The sequence below is a fragment of the Lithobates pipiens genome, unplaced genomic scaffold (genome assembly GCF_037356315.1).
Source record: "Lithobates pipiens isolate NorthernLeopardFrog02 unplaced genomic scaffold, aLitPip1_a1.2 Scaffold_16, whole genome shotgun sequence".
In the NCBI taxonomy this organism is placed as follows: Eukaryota; Metazoa; Chordata; class Amphibia; order Anura; family Ranidae; genus Lithobates; species Lithobates pipiens.
The window spans coordinates 539,832,551-539,849,585 of NW_027507748.1; the positions used below are offsets into that span (position 1 = coordinate 539,832,551).

Sequence of the window (17,035 nt, forward strand, 5' to 3'; positions counted from 1 at the left end):
TGGATCCAGGAGGACGCTTACTTACCTTCTCCCTTGGAGCCAGCGATGTCCCCCCGCTGTACGAGTGAGCCGTGTCTCACTCGATTCATCACATTGCCGATCCCCGTGTCCTGCGAGTGTTGCGACGCACGCGGACAGAGATCGGCGCCAAATTTAAAAAGTGAAACACACAGTATACATACAGTATAATGTAATCTTACAGATTACATTGCTGTATGTAATTATTTCACATCCCCTTTGTCCCTAGTGGTCTGTCCAGTGTCCTGCATGCAGTTTTATATTATAAAAACTGTTCTTTATGCCTGGAAACTGGAGATTGTCTATAGCAACCAAAACTGTCCCTTTACATCAAAAATGATTTTAGACCAGCTAGAAAACAGCGATAATAAATTGGAATCACTCGCAGAATTGATCGATAGCGATTTGTGGGGAGATCCATCATCAAATACTGAAAAGTAATGACAGTGACAATTCTGCAACTGAGCAAATTTAAGTGTTTTTGATTTGATTACATTATTGAATAATTTTTATTATTGTTATATTATTATTTGGTACAATTATTTATAATTATTTATTATATTATAATTTATGATTTCATTTTTCAAACTTTATCATACCCGGGATGTCTGCTAGACTCTGGTTTGGACAGATTTAAGAGAGTTATTGCTAAGAATTACAGGACTACAATATCAAACACCAAATTTTCATGCAAAATAATTGTACCGCTTTTAGCACCTAAAATCCGAAATAATCATACCACCAGGGAGGTTAAGGCATATAAAATCATGCTGACAACCTTTATTCTCAGTGGAGGGTATGCTGTGTGAATCACCTTTTTTCGGATGGAAAAAAGAATATTATCGTATGGATTACGGGAATGGAAGATATTAATATGGAGAGGAGAAAGTGGGAAAAAAAAGAAATCTTAAGCCCTGGTTCACACTGACTATGGGAATTATATAGTGCGAGTTAAGCTGAACTCGCACAATTTCATTCCCGCTTGTCAGTCCCGATTTCAGGGGCGATTTCAGGGACATATAGACATCTGTACGGGTTTTTGCACAGATGTCAGTGGAAATTGTTCCCCCAAATCACCAAAAGTAGTACAGAAACTACTTTTGGAAATCGGTGCAGCGCTGCACCGATTAGGACGGGGCGACTGTTGGCAATTCCCTCTGATTTGGCATGCGATTTGACATGGCAAATCGCACCAATGTGAACCAGGGCTGAGGCAGAGAAAATGAGTATAAGGAATACTCCACCTTGGCTACACGATATTGACCAGATCACCATTAGCCCATGGGTAAATTCTGAGGACTATCAGAACATGGACCCACACGGTCCAGGTGATAGAGAATTGTTCATCTTTTCCAGTTTCCTATGTCAACAGATGTTCAAGATCTCTAGTACGATCCACTTCAGTGGCCTAATCCCCCAGGTAAGGCATGGTCATTGATCCAGTGTCTGGGGATTACTTTTCTAGCCACAGCCAGGAAGTGTTGCAGCACATCTTTTTTTACCAACTTGAGAGGTCCTGGGAGCATAGATAAGAGAGCTACCTCGGGTGAGATGTCGTCATCAGTCTGCAGTACAGATCAAAGATGTTTTGCCAGAATTTCCTTATAGGAGGGCAATCCCATCATATGTTGAGCAAGGTACCTCTGGATGTCAAGCATCGCCAACAAGTGTCTGGCAATGTCAGATTTATATGTTGTATTGTCAAAAGACATCTGTACCATCTAGTCACCAACTTAAACTCTTTTTCTTGAGTCTCAGTGGCTAGAGATAGCTTATGAGTCAGGATGAAGCATTTTTGCCAATCCGTAAGGGAAATAGAGTGCCACAACTCTCGCCAAGGTGCAAACCCCGTCCCACGCATGGCCGGTGGAAAGGCCAGGGTCCCAAATAAGGGAGTCATAGGGCCCAATGGCTTTGATATGGCTCCTGTAGAGGTTAGTCTGTCTCAGATTAGTTTTGTCTGATGTATAAAGTTGCTAGGATATAATGAACCCTTCAGATGGACAGCTGATGTCCACGGTAAAGCACAGAGATCGATCGGATTTAGATGGCTTTCCAATTGAACCCAGAGTTTAGACGAGGGATGGTGGAACCAATCCAGTATACATGTGAGTACTGGCACCTTATGGTAATTAGAGGCATCTGGGACTTCGCAAATAATGCTAATTTAGTATGTATAGTGTCCAACATGATACCCTGAATATTGAGATTATTTTGCAGGGCTATGGCCAAATGTTCCATAGTAATGACGTATAGGAGGGGAGCTAGGGGACAACCTTATCGTGTCCCATTATGTATAGAAAACGTGGGGGATAATGAGCCGTTTACATGGATTCTGGCAGATGGAGAAGAAAAGAGGGACAGGATCCACGATAACATGTGGGGGCCCAACCCTATTTGCATCAAGAACAAACAAAGGAATTACCAATTGACCCGATCTAATGCCTTTTCCGCATCGACTGTTTAAAGGCATAGAGGGATATTGTGAGTGCAAGCGTATTCGGTTAACCTCCCTGGCGCTATGATTATTTCGGATTTTAGGTGCTGAAAGCGGTACAATTATTTTGCATGAAAATTTGGCGTTTTATATTGTAGTCCTGCAATTCTTAGGAATAACTCTCTTAAATCTGTTCAAACCAGAGTCTAGCAGACATCCCGGGTATGATAAAGTTTGAAAAATGAAATCATAAATTATAATATAATAAATAACTATAAATAATTATACCAAATAATAATACAACAATAATAAAATATATTCAATAATGTAATCAAAAACACTGAAATTTGCTCAGTTGCAGAATTGTCACTGTCATTACTTTTCAATATTTGATGACAGATCTCCCCACAAATCGCTATCCCTCAATTCTGCAAGTGATTCTAATTTATTATCGCTGTTTTCTAGCTGGTCTAAAATCATTTTTGATGTAAAGGGACAGTTTTGGTTGCTATGGACAATCTCCAGTTTCCAGGCATAAAGAACAGTTTTTATATTATAACACTGCATGCAGAGCAATAGACAGACCACTAGGGACAAAGGGGATGTGAAATAATTACATACAGCAATGTAATCTGTAAGATTACATTATACTGTATGTATAGTGAGTGTTTCACTTTTTTGAATTTGGTGCCGATCTCCATCCCCGTGCGTCACAACGCTCGCAGGGAACGGAGATTGGCTCCGTGATAGATCGAGCGGAGGACGAGACGCTCGTACAGCGCGGGGACATCGCTGGATCCAAGGGAGAAGGTAAGTAAACCGTCTCCTGCATACAGCAATGCGATCCCGAGTCTGGCTCGGGGTTACCGCTTTTGGTACAAAACTTCCACCCCGGGCCAGACTCGGTAACACCGCCAGGGGGGTTAAGAGAAGGGTTTTCAAAGTATTATAAACCCTTGCTTCACGTTCGCTTACAAAACCAACCTAATCCAGGAATATCAAACTGGGCATCAATGGTTGCATTCTATTGGCCAGAACTTTGGTGAATATTTTCAGGTCTACACCTATTAGGGATATGGGCCTATAATTTGTACACAATGTAGGGTCTTTATCAGGTTTTGGTATTAGGGTGATGTGAGCTTCGAGTGTTTGTGTAGGAAACGTTGAGCCCTCTGATAAAGGATTGAACATTTTAGTTAAAAACTGAGTAAGAAGGGGAGCAAAAATTTTGCAGAATTTAGGTATAAAGCCATCGGGGCCTGGGCTCTTACCAGATGGTGTGGCGCGATTTCATCTGCAGAAATTGGTGTCTCAAGATCTTCGATAGTATCATTGTCTAAAGTAGGGAGCGCAGTTTCTGTGAAATCTTTGGCAAGTAATAAATGGTGTCCACGGCACCTTAGGCACCAAAAACGAACTCTCTTTTTTATTTAAAATACCAGCCTCAAGGCCCCTAGGCACAATCCTCTCTAGGTGCCTCTGGTATTTAAGTTTCATATAAGAGGGGAGTGGAGTGTAGGTATTGCAGTCTCCCCCTATCCTATACATTTCGGTCATTTAATCCTCACTTTCCAGGATCACAATCCCACCCCCCTTAGCGGCAGGCCTTACAACAAGATCCTTGTTACTGCACAAGGTGTCCAGGCCTTCCTGTAGTACCTTAGTGTTCCTAGACTTTTTGATCTCTAGTTGTTCTAGATCTCTAAGTATAACATCCCTGAATACTTTTAATGATGGTGCCAAAGCACCAGGAGGGTTAAATAAGGAAGCATTGGATGACCCAGAGTGAAAAAACTCAGTAGTCACCAATCTATTATCTTTAATGGAGTTAATGGTCAGATATCTTTTAATATTTACTTTTCTTACAAATTTGTGCACATCCATATAGGTCTGAAATGTATCCAAACTCCTGGGTGTCACGAATTTGAGGCCTTTATCCAAGACCAGGGTCTGTTAGCATGTTAGTCTTAAGATTAAATATCCCCCTACCTGCTACATTTTGGATTTTTTTTGTTGTTCGTAAGCGCCTCCCCACTCAAACTCCTCGTCTTTTTCTACTGTCCTTTCGATTCCCTGATTTGGTTTGGAAAAACCCCAACTACCTTGCCCCTAGGGGCCGGGCATCCTCGGTTGGGTGTATTACTATTAAAGGGCTGGTATGATGAGGTGGGGTTGGCACCCTCCATTTTCTGATAATACTGAGGGCTACCATGTTTATAATCCCCCTCAGGTCCACTCTTATCTCTGAGGGGAAAAAAGTTATTATGTGTGGAAACATTAAATTCCCACTCAGGTCCCTCACCTTGAGGGCCTTGGTAATAGGGAGATTCCTGGCCAAACTCCCCACTAGAACCCTGTCTCCACCAGTCAGAGTAACCTGTATTGTAGCCTCGCCCCCGACCATTGGCTTGGTATCCACGACCTCTCCCTGCCAGTGGAGGACCTCTATTCCATGGTGGAGGAACAATGCGATAAGGCCCATGACCTTGAACCTGATTAGGTCTAGGGGGACCAGAGTACTGTGAATGCCCCTGTGGAAAGGGAGCTCCTCTATTGGCACCATAGGTACTTTGAGGGGATTGGTGGGGGTTGTGCCCTCCACCTCTCTGTGGTTTACCACTAGGGAAACCTATTTTAGAAGAGTTAGGTATAAAAGGCTGGATAGAACGCTGCTCTGCACCAATAACCCCTCCAACACCTTGTGAGGAAGTATCCATTTCTGTGTTGTTTTGATTGGACTGCTCCTCCAAAATTTTCTTTTGCCACTCAAAACCAATATTACCCTGGTAATCTGATAAATCTTTGTTATATTTTTTCTTTTTCTTTATCCTCTGATCCTTATCCTCTTTTTCAAATATCTTTAGGAGATTCTGAGATCTCTCCATATGTTAAATGATGCTGTTGCCAGCGGTTTAGACATTAATGGTTGTGTGTTGAGTTATTTTGAGGGGACAGCAAATTTGCACTTATACAAGCTGTACACTCTCACTACTTTACATTGTAGCAAAGTGTCATTTCTTCAGTGTTGTCACATGAAAAGAGATAATAAAATATTTACAAAAATGTGAGGGATGTACTCACTTTTGTGAGCTACTGTATGTGATGGTCAAATATAGGTGCCCCCATGTACCTGTATTACTACACACACAATGCAGAGAAGGAACATGTAAGTTTGTTTACTTTTTTCTGATTTTTGCATGTGTACATTAAATAAAAAATTACAGTAGTGCAACTGCTTTTCATTTTTTTCAGCTTCTCTTGTCACAGTGTAACTGGAAAGAATATAAATCGGATTCAGGCAAACCCTATTATTATAACTCTCAGACCAAGGAATCACGCTGGACCAAGCCCAAAGATTTTGAGGAACTGGAGGGTAAGAGATCTGCAAGGAGTCTGGTTAATATACACATACACTGCTTCTATTCTTTACAATGCATGTTACATTGCAGTGCATTATGAATACAGCTATCTTCTAGTGGTGACAGCACATGCTGGTGTGTTCTCCTGGTGCACTCAGCTATTTACAGTATAATATGTATAGATGGGCCACTATCACATTCAGTTTTAAGATTTTTTTCAATCTTCCCTGTTAGTCAATTAGTTACTTAGTCTGGTTGAAAAAAGACACAATTCCATCTAATAAAAGGGGGAAAAAAATCATACACTCCTATACCCACAGGTGATCCAGAGTTATTATATTTGTAGGTCATCTTTAGTGGCAGAGATGTCAGTGCTGCTAAGTTTAACTCCTTTGTGTCTAAGGGTAAAACAAATGTTAATGCCTGAACACAGTTTTGCAACTTTGACTTGTTAATATAACCATACATATCATCACAAACCGTACTAATCATCACAACTACCTTGTGCATCCGGTAAATTATACCTTGTTTTTTTCAGGACAAATTGGGCTTTTATTTGGTGGTAAATGGTAATGGATATCTCCTTATTTTTTTATTTATTTTTTTATTATCAAAGGAATACTGTCCCAAAATAGTAAAAACAATCTTTTTTTTTTTTAATTAGCTATATATTTTTTGCTAGTACCATAACCTACCACCAAAGAACAACCCAAAAAAAATTCTCCCATGCCTGTTGATCGCAGCAATACCACATATGCGCATGTTAGGCCCCGTACACACGATCGGAAATTCCGCCAGCAAAAGTCTGATGAGAGCTTTTGGTCAGAAAATGTGATTTTGTGTATGCTCCATCGGACTTTTGCTGGTGGAATTTCTGACAGCAAAAGTCTGAGAGCATGTTCTCAATTTTTCAGTCAGAAAACGTTCCGATCGTAAATTCCGATTGTCTGTGCATTTTCCGACGCGCAAAATTCCTACGCATGCTCGGAAACAATTCGACGCATGCTTGGAAGCATTGAACTTCATTTTCTCGGCTCTTCGTAGTGTTGTACGTCACCGCGTTCTTGGAATCCCTTCGGAATTCCATCGGAAAGACCATCAAAGCTTTTTCCGACCAAAATTCAGATCGTGTGTACGCGGCATAAATTGTTGCTTGTACCTGTAGTAGAGCCCAGAATCAATAGTGCGCATTTTGCTTTTTTTTATCCTACCCAAAACACACTAGCACTTATTTAAAAATGCCTTTTTTTCCCTGCAAGGAAAGGTAGATACAATGTATCTCTCACTCCATTCAGAGAGAAAGAAAACACAGAGGTGGGCTGCACACTGACTGATCAATGTGTCACTGTGAAAATTAGAGGATATCACAGCAAACAGGTAACCTGGAACTAGGAGATCTGGGTCCTGATCATTAGTACATGACCCGGGGCTCCTGATGGGAGCCCAGTCTTGGGGCGTGCTGTGCAGGGCACTCCCAGCACAAAGATATGCATTTATGCAGCTTCACAAAAAAAAAACAGTTCAGTGAGGCCACAAATATGCTTGCTGTTGGTGTAAAGGGGTTAAATAAATTAAACATCATACAAGTAATACAATTCCAGGGGTCCTCACTTATATTCCCTTTCGTTTTTTTTCTTGCTGTATCTCACTTTTGTTTTTTTAATTACTGACTGATGCATTTTACTTTAAAAAGAAATAAAGGTAGAACGTTTTCATTTTGGATAGAGCTAGGGTGGGTTATAACCTATGTCATATTTTTTTGTGTCAGATTTATTTGTGTCCCATTTGGAAGATTTCACTTCGCTTAATTTCCCTGGCCCACAGCCAAAACAAGAAGTGAGAGGAAATCCCTCCAATATAAGGGAATCTCTAGTTGTCACTAGGGTCATCGAAACTACTTTGGAAGATTTCCTCTCTATTACTGTTCTGGGGACAACCCAAAAATTAGGATTTTTTTCACTTTTACTCTCAGTGAATAAACATGACAAATAGAGCATGTGAATCTCTAACGGGGGGTACAGACAGCAATAAAAACCTTACAGGTATTCTAATCCCTCTTCAACCTATCGAAAAAAACAATTTTCCACTAGTTATATTTTAACAATGAGATTTTGAGCTGTCTGTCAAGGCATGTTATTTGAGTGAGGGAAAAACCTATTGGTGAAGTGTAATTTAAATATGTTCCTTTCCAGTGGGTGGACAAGACCCCATTACATAACATAAAAAAATTAAAACCATAAGGTTGGGGTCACACATCTGCAGTGTTGTAACGTATGGGCTACCTAACACAGTGATGGCGAACCTTGGCACCCCAGATGTTTTGGAACCAATTTCCTATGATGCTCATGCACTCTGCGGTGTAGTTGAGCATCATGGGAAATGTAGTTTCAAAACATCTGGGGTGCCAAGGTTTGCCATCACTGACCTAACACATCAATAAAAGTGCATGTAATATTTATTTGTAACACAGTGCATACAATGTTATTGTGTGCAGTGCTGTGCTGCAATGCACATTTGATGGCAGGGTGGGTTGGTGTTATTTGGAATGAATAGCACTGCAGTGCACCAACGCACAAATCGTGTGTTTTCCCCACACTGTGGTAACATTCGCATTGCCACAGGAGATTAAGCCTTATTGTCTTGGACCTCCTGCTAACACATTCAGTCCCATAAATGTCTTCCAACTCAGACGTTCACTATATGGGGCTGTTCCTGGTGCAGACTCCTAGGCTGGAATGCCATAAATGTGCTAGAGTCCTGATTGTGCTTTGCCATGTTTTCGCTAACTGCCACTCCTTTTACTTATAGGAATAACCGTTTGCACATGATGGAGACTGTTATGCCGCGTACACACGAGCAGAATGTCAGACAGAAGCTTTTCATTGTATATTCCAATCGTGTGTATGCCTCATCGGACTTTTTTTTTTTTAAGAAAATTCTGATGGACCTAGAAATAGAACATGTTTTAAATATTTCCGAGGGAAACAATTCCTATCGGGAAAACCGCTCGTCTGTATACTGTTCCGACGGACCAAAAATGCATGCTCTCAAGTACGAGACAGAGGTTGTTGGCTACTGGCTATTGAACTTCCTTCTTCTAGCCCCATTGTACGTGCTGTACATCACTGCGTTCTTAACAATTGGACTTTGGTGTGATCGTGTGTACGCACGACAGTTTCAGCGGAACTCCATTGGAAAAACCTTCGGAGTTTATTCCGACGGGAAAACCAGTCGTTTGTACTCAGCATTAAAACAGAATGTACATTTGTAGGATCCCATCAAGAGCAACTTTTTGCTTTAAACCAAAAAAATTTATTATAAAATTCTATCATCATTTTATCAGCAAAATGACTATGGATATCAAAAGTTTCAAATACAAATAATTGTCTATATTGACTCTAGGAACAGCCAAGTCCTTCTGATTTTCTAATCTGCATTAGCGTGATAATTTGATAATATCTTTGCTTAGCCCACATACGGTAGTATGACTAAAATGTACGTTTTCTTTTCAGTTTTGATAAAACAAGAGGCAGAAGCTGGGTAAGTGATGGATCGTTATTAAATAATGGCAATAACCTGGCTTTTAGAAAAATGACTTTCATGAACTACTTATTTACAATGAAATAGTATTTTTAATGGAAGTTTCTTAAGGGTTGGTTCGTACTTCACTGAAGAGCTGCATTTTCTTTTTTTTTTTTCCACAAAATTTTTTTATTGAGGTAAAGAAGTCATACAGAGAAATACAAACAATGGAGTAAGTATAGCATCAGAATATACATGGCACAATAAGGCATGAATGCGTAGATAAATAGTTAATAGATCAACAGCTTACTCCAGAATTTAACCAATTTCCAACCGTGGAAAGAGTCACATTAAAGATCTTAGTTACTGATATAGTTGAATCTAGAACCAACCTTAAGGGTGCATTAACTAGAAAGGAGGGAACACTAAGATATTCTGAGCTATCGAATGGGAAAACAGAACAATCAGAAATACATATTATGGGGGAAAGGAAGGGTGGAAAAGATTAAATTTAGAGGATAGGGGTGACACTGAGAAGGGTATAATCTAGTATATGAGAATTATTTAACCCAATTGTGAGGAGTAAGCGTCAGTAAGTTTGAAACGGCGCCAGTCCTGCCATATTTCTGAAAATTTTGTGACTGTGTCATTGGATATGCTAATTAATTCTTCAATGGTTTCAGTGTTATTTAATCTACGGAACCATTCCGCTATGGTTGGTACTGTAGAGGATCGCCAATGACATGGGATGCATTGTTGCGCCGTGTTAATCATAATCATATTGAGTGATTTAAAGTAGCGTGTCCTGGGGATTTTGGTGTAGTGAAGTAGGTAGGAAGCAGGGGAAAAATTATTGGTTTGGGATGTTACAGCAATTATGGTGTCATGGACAGATCTCCAGTAATTCTGAAGGGCGGGACATGACCACCAAATGTGAAGCATGGTCCCTTCCGCCTTGCCACAGCGCCAGCATAAGTTGGAATTATTATCTGAGAATTTGTGAAGCAGGGAAGGGGTTCTATACCATTTGGAGAGAATTTTGTATCCTCCTTCCTGAACCGCTACATTAAGGGATCCTTTGAGAATATAAGTACAAATGGTTTCCCACTCTGAGTCAGAAAGTTTGATAGCTAGATCTTGCTCCCATGAGGAGTAAGGCTTGCTGGAGAACGCTGAATCTCCCATGAAGAGATATGTGTACAGGATGGAGATGAGATGTCTTTGTGGTTCGTGTTGTGTACAAAGACTTTCTAGGGTGTTCAAATCTCTTGTCCAATAGTCTATATTATGTCGTCCAGTCAAGAAGTGATGTAATTGTCTATACGTCCAGTCGGAGATGTGGATAGGGGAAGCCGTGGTATTCAAATCAGCCAATGATCTGAAATTCTTTCTCCTGTCGAAGAATTGCCTAGCAGTAAGATCTGTGTGGGGCCAGGAGTTGGCCAGATAAATGGGACTCTTGCCTGGTGGAAAATCGGGATTGTTTCTCAGTGGGGTAAGAGGACTCAGCCATGGGTGCGGATATATTGTTTTCAATGCCTTGTGAATAACAGACAGTGTGGGCCCAATCAGCGGATGTTTCTTGTGCTGTATCGGTATATGGCGTGGATTTATCCAGGGCAGTGATCGAAGATTTTGTGTAGAGACAAAGTGTTCTAGTGGTACCCAATCTTTTACATTTTGGTGAACATTCCAGTCCACAATCCTGGCAAGATGTGTGGCCCAATAGTATCGACGTAGGTCAGGAAGGGCAATTCCACCTTTGATTTTTGGAAGGGTAAGGCGTGTAAAACTTATTCTTGGCCTTTTATTTTGCCATATAAAAGCGGAACATATTTGACGGAAAGAATGGAAAAAGGACGAGGGAATATTGATCGGTATCGTTTGTAATAAGTAAAGGAAGCGTGGAAGAATAGTCATTTTAAGGAGTGCAGCTCTACCGAACCAGGACACTTGTAGAGCTCTCCAGCTGCATTTTCATATGAAAAAGGCAGCTCTCCACAAGAGCATACAAAAAACAACGGGATTGAGTTACTAAAACTGGAGACTGCAATATCTGGTGCAGCTGTGCATAGAAACCAATCAGCTTCCATTTTTTTTTTGTCAAAGCTTAATTGTAAATTTTGTGAATAACAGTGTAGCGCTTATTTGTTTTTACCACATTACAATGTGACCAATATAGTCAATACATGTATTAGACTATGCAAAGAAAAATAAAAAAACACATTTAAACATTCATTGCTGTGTGTGCAAAGCTAGAATGTCCAGACAAATATAAAAAAATGTGTCCAAAGAAAAAATGGAACAAACAGCATGAAAACAAGTGAAGAGTTCTCCGAATTTTCCAAAGTATCTGTGTGTGATACGATGAAGTGAAGACAGTCCTACACCTTCTCCAAGGAATAATCACACAATCACCGCGTGAACCCTCCACCGCATAAAATGGGGGCTTACCAGATTTAATGGATCCTACTCAAAATTATATTTGGAGGATCATATATGCTTGTAGATATACATAGGCTGTTTTTTGGGGTGTTGTCCTTTTCTGGAAGACTTTCAAGTGTGGCTATTTCCTCTGCGGTATATCTCCATCCACATAAATCATCATAGGTAGTGGGATAGATATAAAGGAAGGAAGCAGGGACCACAATAGTGTAACTCCGTTTTTCGTTTCAAGTAATTTAATAAAAAATTATCAAACTCACGTGTACAAAGAACATAAGCGCTTTTTCAGTAAAATCTCAGGCTGCAGTGAAGTCCCGACGCGTTTTGTCTTAAGCAGACATCATCTGGGGTACAACTTCAAGGCAGCCCTCCAGTTTATATAGCCAGACCCTCAATCAGGCCTAGATTTCCTCCATCAGTGTCACCACACATCATTTCCGGTATCCAACATGGCCGCCGGCGTGCGTTCCACGCCTCTTTTTAATAGTGTGAGTGGTCTGGTCAAATAACTGGTACGTATTGGATATACACTATTAAGTCCTACTCCCCGTTTGGTCTAAACGTGGAGTGGGACATCAATGCATTCATCGACGATGGTTGATGCATGGCGTTGGGTCCCACTCCCCGGTTGGTTTGGACTTGGTGTGCAATATGGATGTATTCAGTGATGATAGTTGAGGTTTGTCCATCTCTTTTATCTATATCTTTATTTTTATTTCATTTTTCTTTTTTTGGTGTACACGGTAGGAATATGTGGAGAAAATGTACTTTGTATATACCTGTAGATGGTTAAAGATGACTTGGGTTTGGTCCACCTAATATGTTAGCACATATTGCTTTCGGTCTCCTCTCGATTAGGCCATTATATTAACAGAGCGCCATATTTGAGTATATATACATATACTTCAAAACTTATGACTATATTTGGTTTTTATATATTTTTAACTTTTTTTCAATTTTCAAAATTAGAATAAAAATCCCTTTCTTGCGTAGGCCATCGTTCATATAAGAGTGTTACGATGTGATAATCGCCTATCCGATTTGATTCGGTCATATTTTTTTACCCATTTTTCAATTAATACCTTTATGTAGATTATAACAACTTCTTTGGGTAAAATTACTAGAAAAAAATATTTTTTGTGAAATTTGCCTTTTAATTTACTTTTCCTGGGAAATATGGTTACACAAGCTAATATGTGATCATAGGCACTGTGTTCCTACTGGATGCAGCGTCCGAATGTTTAATGTTTTCTATTCATATATTTTTTACTTATTTTTTACAAAAAATTTTTTCTACCAGATACATCCCTCAGCTCAGAGTATGTACTCTATATTTTTTCTATTTAATATATATAAGAGATTTGTTCTTGTGCTGATCTGTATAACACCTCAGTGATGGCGTCTTTTTACACGTCTATTTTTTATTTTTCGAGTACGGGGACACGGAAGTGACGTTATGGCGCCGGGATGTTGATATACGTTCCAGGCTGACCACTTCCGTTCGTGAGATACGCGGGGGTCACGTTTATTTTATTTTACTTCCGCTGAGGTTAAAAGATCGGCTGAACATTTCAGTGTTTATGCCTGCGTTCCATTTGGACGTTGCTGGCGTACGCTAGGATGTTCGCCTTTGTTGTTTAGATACACGGAAGCGATTCGTCCAATATACATAAGAGTATGGGATGTACCAGTTATTTGACCAGACCACTCACACTATTAAAAAGAGGCGTGGAACGCACGCCGGCGGCCATGTTGGATACCGGAAATGATGTGTGGTGACACTGATGGAGGAAATCTAGGCCTGATTGAGGGTCTGGCTATATAAACTGGAGGGCTGCCTTGAAGTTGTACCCCAGATGATGTCTGCTTAAGACGAAACGCGTCGGGACTTCACTGCAGCCTGAGATTTTACTGAAAAAGCGCTTATGTTCTTTGTACACGTGAGTTTGATCATTTTTTATTAAATTACTTGAAACGAAAAACGGAGTTACACTATTGTGGTCCCTGCTTCCTTCCTTTATATCTATCCCACTACCTATGATGATTTATGTGGATGGAGATATACCGCAGAGGAAATAGCCACACTTGAAAGTCTTCCAGAAAAGGACAACACCCCAAAAAACAGCCTATGTATATCTACAAGCATATATGATCCTCCAAATATAATTTTGAGTAGGATCCATTAAATCTGGTAAGCCCCCATTTTATGCGGTGGAGGGTTCACGCGGTGATTGTGTGATTATTCCTTGGAGAAGGTGTAGGACTGTCTTCACTTCATCGTATCACACACAGATACTTTGGAAAATTCGGAGAACTCTTCACTTGTTTTCATGCTGTTTGTTCCATTTTTTCTTTGGACACATTTTTTTATATTTGTCTGGACATTCTAGCTTTGCACACACAGCAATGAATGTTTAAATGTGTTTTTTTATTTTTCTTTGCATAGTCTAATACATGTATTGACTATATTGGTCACATTGTAATGTGGTAAAAACAAATAAGCGCTACACTGTTTTTCACAAAATTTATTTTGTCACATTTGCACACCTAGATGTTGTGTTAGCTGCTGTTTGTATACTGGTTACACATTTGAATAGCGCAGTGTTTTTGCTCTTTTTAAAAAAAGCTTAATTGTACAATCTGAAGTTAGAAGCTGATTGGCTACCATGCACAGCTGCAGCAGATTTTGCACTCTCCAGTTTTAGTAACTCACCCCCAATGGATTTCTGTGTGACCTTTTTACACTTCCTCCCAGCTGCAAGCTTCGGGGGAGAGCAGTGCGGACAAATCCAACGTGGCTGCATTTTTTCCACATCGCTTCGCAGGTCTCTATGTGACTCTGCATTTTTATGTGCGGTTGCTTTAATCAGCTGTGTAGCCTTGCAAAGAAATGAATGGAATGTCACTTTGGGGGGATTTACTAAAACTGGTGCACACAGATTGTAGTGCAGCTCTGCATAGAATCCAATCAGCTTCTAGGTTTTATTGTCAAAGCTTAATTGTACAAGCTGAATTTGGAAGCTGATTTGTTACTATGTGCAGCTGCACCAGGTTCGTTGTGCACCGGTTATAGTAAAGTTGAGAAAACACTAAGTTCAACACTGGGAAACTCTGCCTACAACATTTTCTTTCCACTACAAGGATAAGGCCAATATCCGAGATCCAGACTTTAATGGACCTCCTCTCGCCTTTCTGGGTGGCATTAAAACTCAGGCACTTTCTAACCACAATATGGAAGGAGTGTCAAGCCCCCTCTCCATTTACGGAGTTTGACAAACTTTGCATGTCCTGTTTTACCATCGGCCTCCTACAAATTACTCACTCCCCAGATCACATTTCTCCACCTTATCTATTGAAATTGGAGAAGGACTTTAGGAAGAATTTCAAAGAACGGCAGAAGGAGAGGATTTTGCGTCTCAAACATGATGCATCCATTTTGAGTAGAATTCAAGAAACAAATTTTAAAATGACCTCTTGGTGGTTAGAGTCCCCCAAGTTCTATATAGGCTATTCCCCAACACATCTGTTGTGCTGGTGGTGTCGCCAACAGGAAAGTACTATTCTATATGTGTTCTGGAGTTGTCCGGTATTGCAGACCTTCAGAAAGCAAGTGGGTGGTGATATATCATTCAAATTGACTGACATCAGCCTGAATAATGATCCGGCTGCATTCCTCCTGCATCTTGCCCCACTCTCGACCAAACGCTAAAATAAATCTATGTTGATTCATATACTAACTGCTGCTAAGGCATGTATTCTGCTGTTTTGGGAAAAAACCAATGCCTCACCATTTAACCTCTGGTTCTGCAAAGTTGAAGAAATCAAGCTCATGGAGGACACCGTAGCATCTGTCAATGGGAGATGAATGATTCTGTAAAACCTGGTTTTACAAGCATGATTTTATCTATTCTTTAAATTTTTGTGACCTAGTGACATCCGCAGAAGCCTAATCTCCTCTTTAAATCGGAAAAACAAAGCAGTTTTTTGAGCTTTTGAATCTTACAGCCAGTGCTGATTCCCTCCATATACAGTATAGGGATCGACCGATATAGTTTTTTAGTTTTTTTCGGAGCCAATACGATACCGATATTTCAGCCACCTCTCGATAGCTGATATTTTTTGCCGATATTTTGTACATTTAAAAAAAAAAAGTTATCACTGTTATTTTAAATTTTTTGTTTTTTTTAGCACTGTTATTGCTGTCACAATGAATGTAAACATCCTTTGTGACAGTATTAGGCATGAGAGAGGCACTTTTTATGGAGAGATCGGGGGTCTATAAGACCCCAAACCCCTCCTCTGCACTTCAAAGTATTCAAAACGTCAAGATCTGCGTTTTTGAATACTTTATTTTTTAAATTTGAGCCTTTAAAGTGGTTGTAAACCCTTACAGACCACTTTTCACTACAGGTAAACCTATAATAGTCATGACATTGCTTCAGGATTACTAGATTCGAGACACGAAGCATCGACTTTGTTCAGGCCTTCGGCCAGCCGGTGGACGTGCCAGCTGGTTGATTGGTCCTCCCGATGGGACGGGAGAGCCAGGGCGGGCGGTGGGGGGATGTTCCCTCCCGCTGCTTGTAATAACAGCCGAGTGGCTGCTGAGCTGCATCGGTTGTTATTACAATAAAGCTGACCATCAGCTTTAAAGAACTGTACCGGGGTGATGCATGCTGCTGCATGCATCACCCAGGTAAAACCCCTTGAAACAATATCCGTAATATTGGTCAGTTTTTTGACCGATACTTCTAAAAAAGTGAATACTGGCCACGATAATTGGCCACACAGATAATCAGTCGATCCCTAATACAGTATATATACTGTATGGGTTCATGTACCTACAGTATATATGGGTACAGTGGAGTGAAGTTTTTTTTTTTTTTGCACTCCCGCACCCAGCCTTTAAAGTGGACCTCCACCCTGAAGTGGAAGTTCCGCTCATCTGATTCCCCCCCTCCCCCCTCTGGTGCCACAATCGGCACCTTTCAGGGGGGAAGGGGGTGCAGACACCTGGATAATCCAGGTATCTGCACCCACTTCCGGGACAAGACCGCCGCAGATGCCCCCCCCCCCCCGTTGTGTTCTGGGAAACACACAGTTCCCAGGACACAGTGGGGACCAGTAGAGACACGCAGTAGGGAACCGGGCAGTGAAGCCGCAATGCTTCACTTCCTGATTCCCTGACAGAGGATGTCGGCGGGGGCAGCAGAGAGACGAACGATTGCTCGTCATCTGCCGCCGACATCGCTGG

General features: G+C 40.7%; 1 protein-coding gene across 8 annotated transcripts in view; it reads left to right on the forward strand.

Annotated features, from left to right (window-relative positions):
* PRPF40B (pre-mRNA processing factor 40B) overlaps nucleotides 1-17,035 on the forward strand; it is a 140,333-nt gene that overhangs the window by 52,493 nt on the left and 70,805 nt on the right. For all 8 annotated transcript variants that reach the window (XM_077483286.1, XM_077483287.1, XM_077483292.1 and 5 more), the window contains 2 exons: nucleotides 5,708-5,828; nucleotides 9,327-9,354. In XM_077483286.1, coding sequence (XP_077339412.1) covers nucleotides 5,708-5,828; nucleotides 9,327-9,354 — 149 coding nt within the window. The remainder of the gene's footprint in view (nucleotides 1-5,707; nucleotides 5,829-9,326; nucleotides 9,355-17,035) is intronic.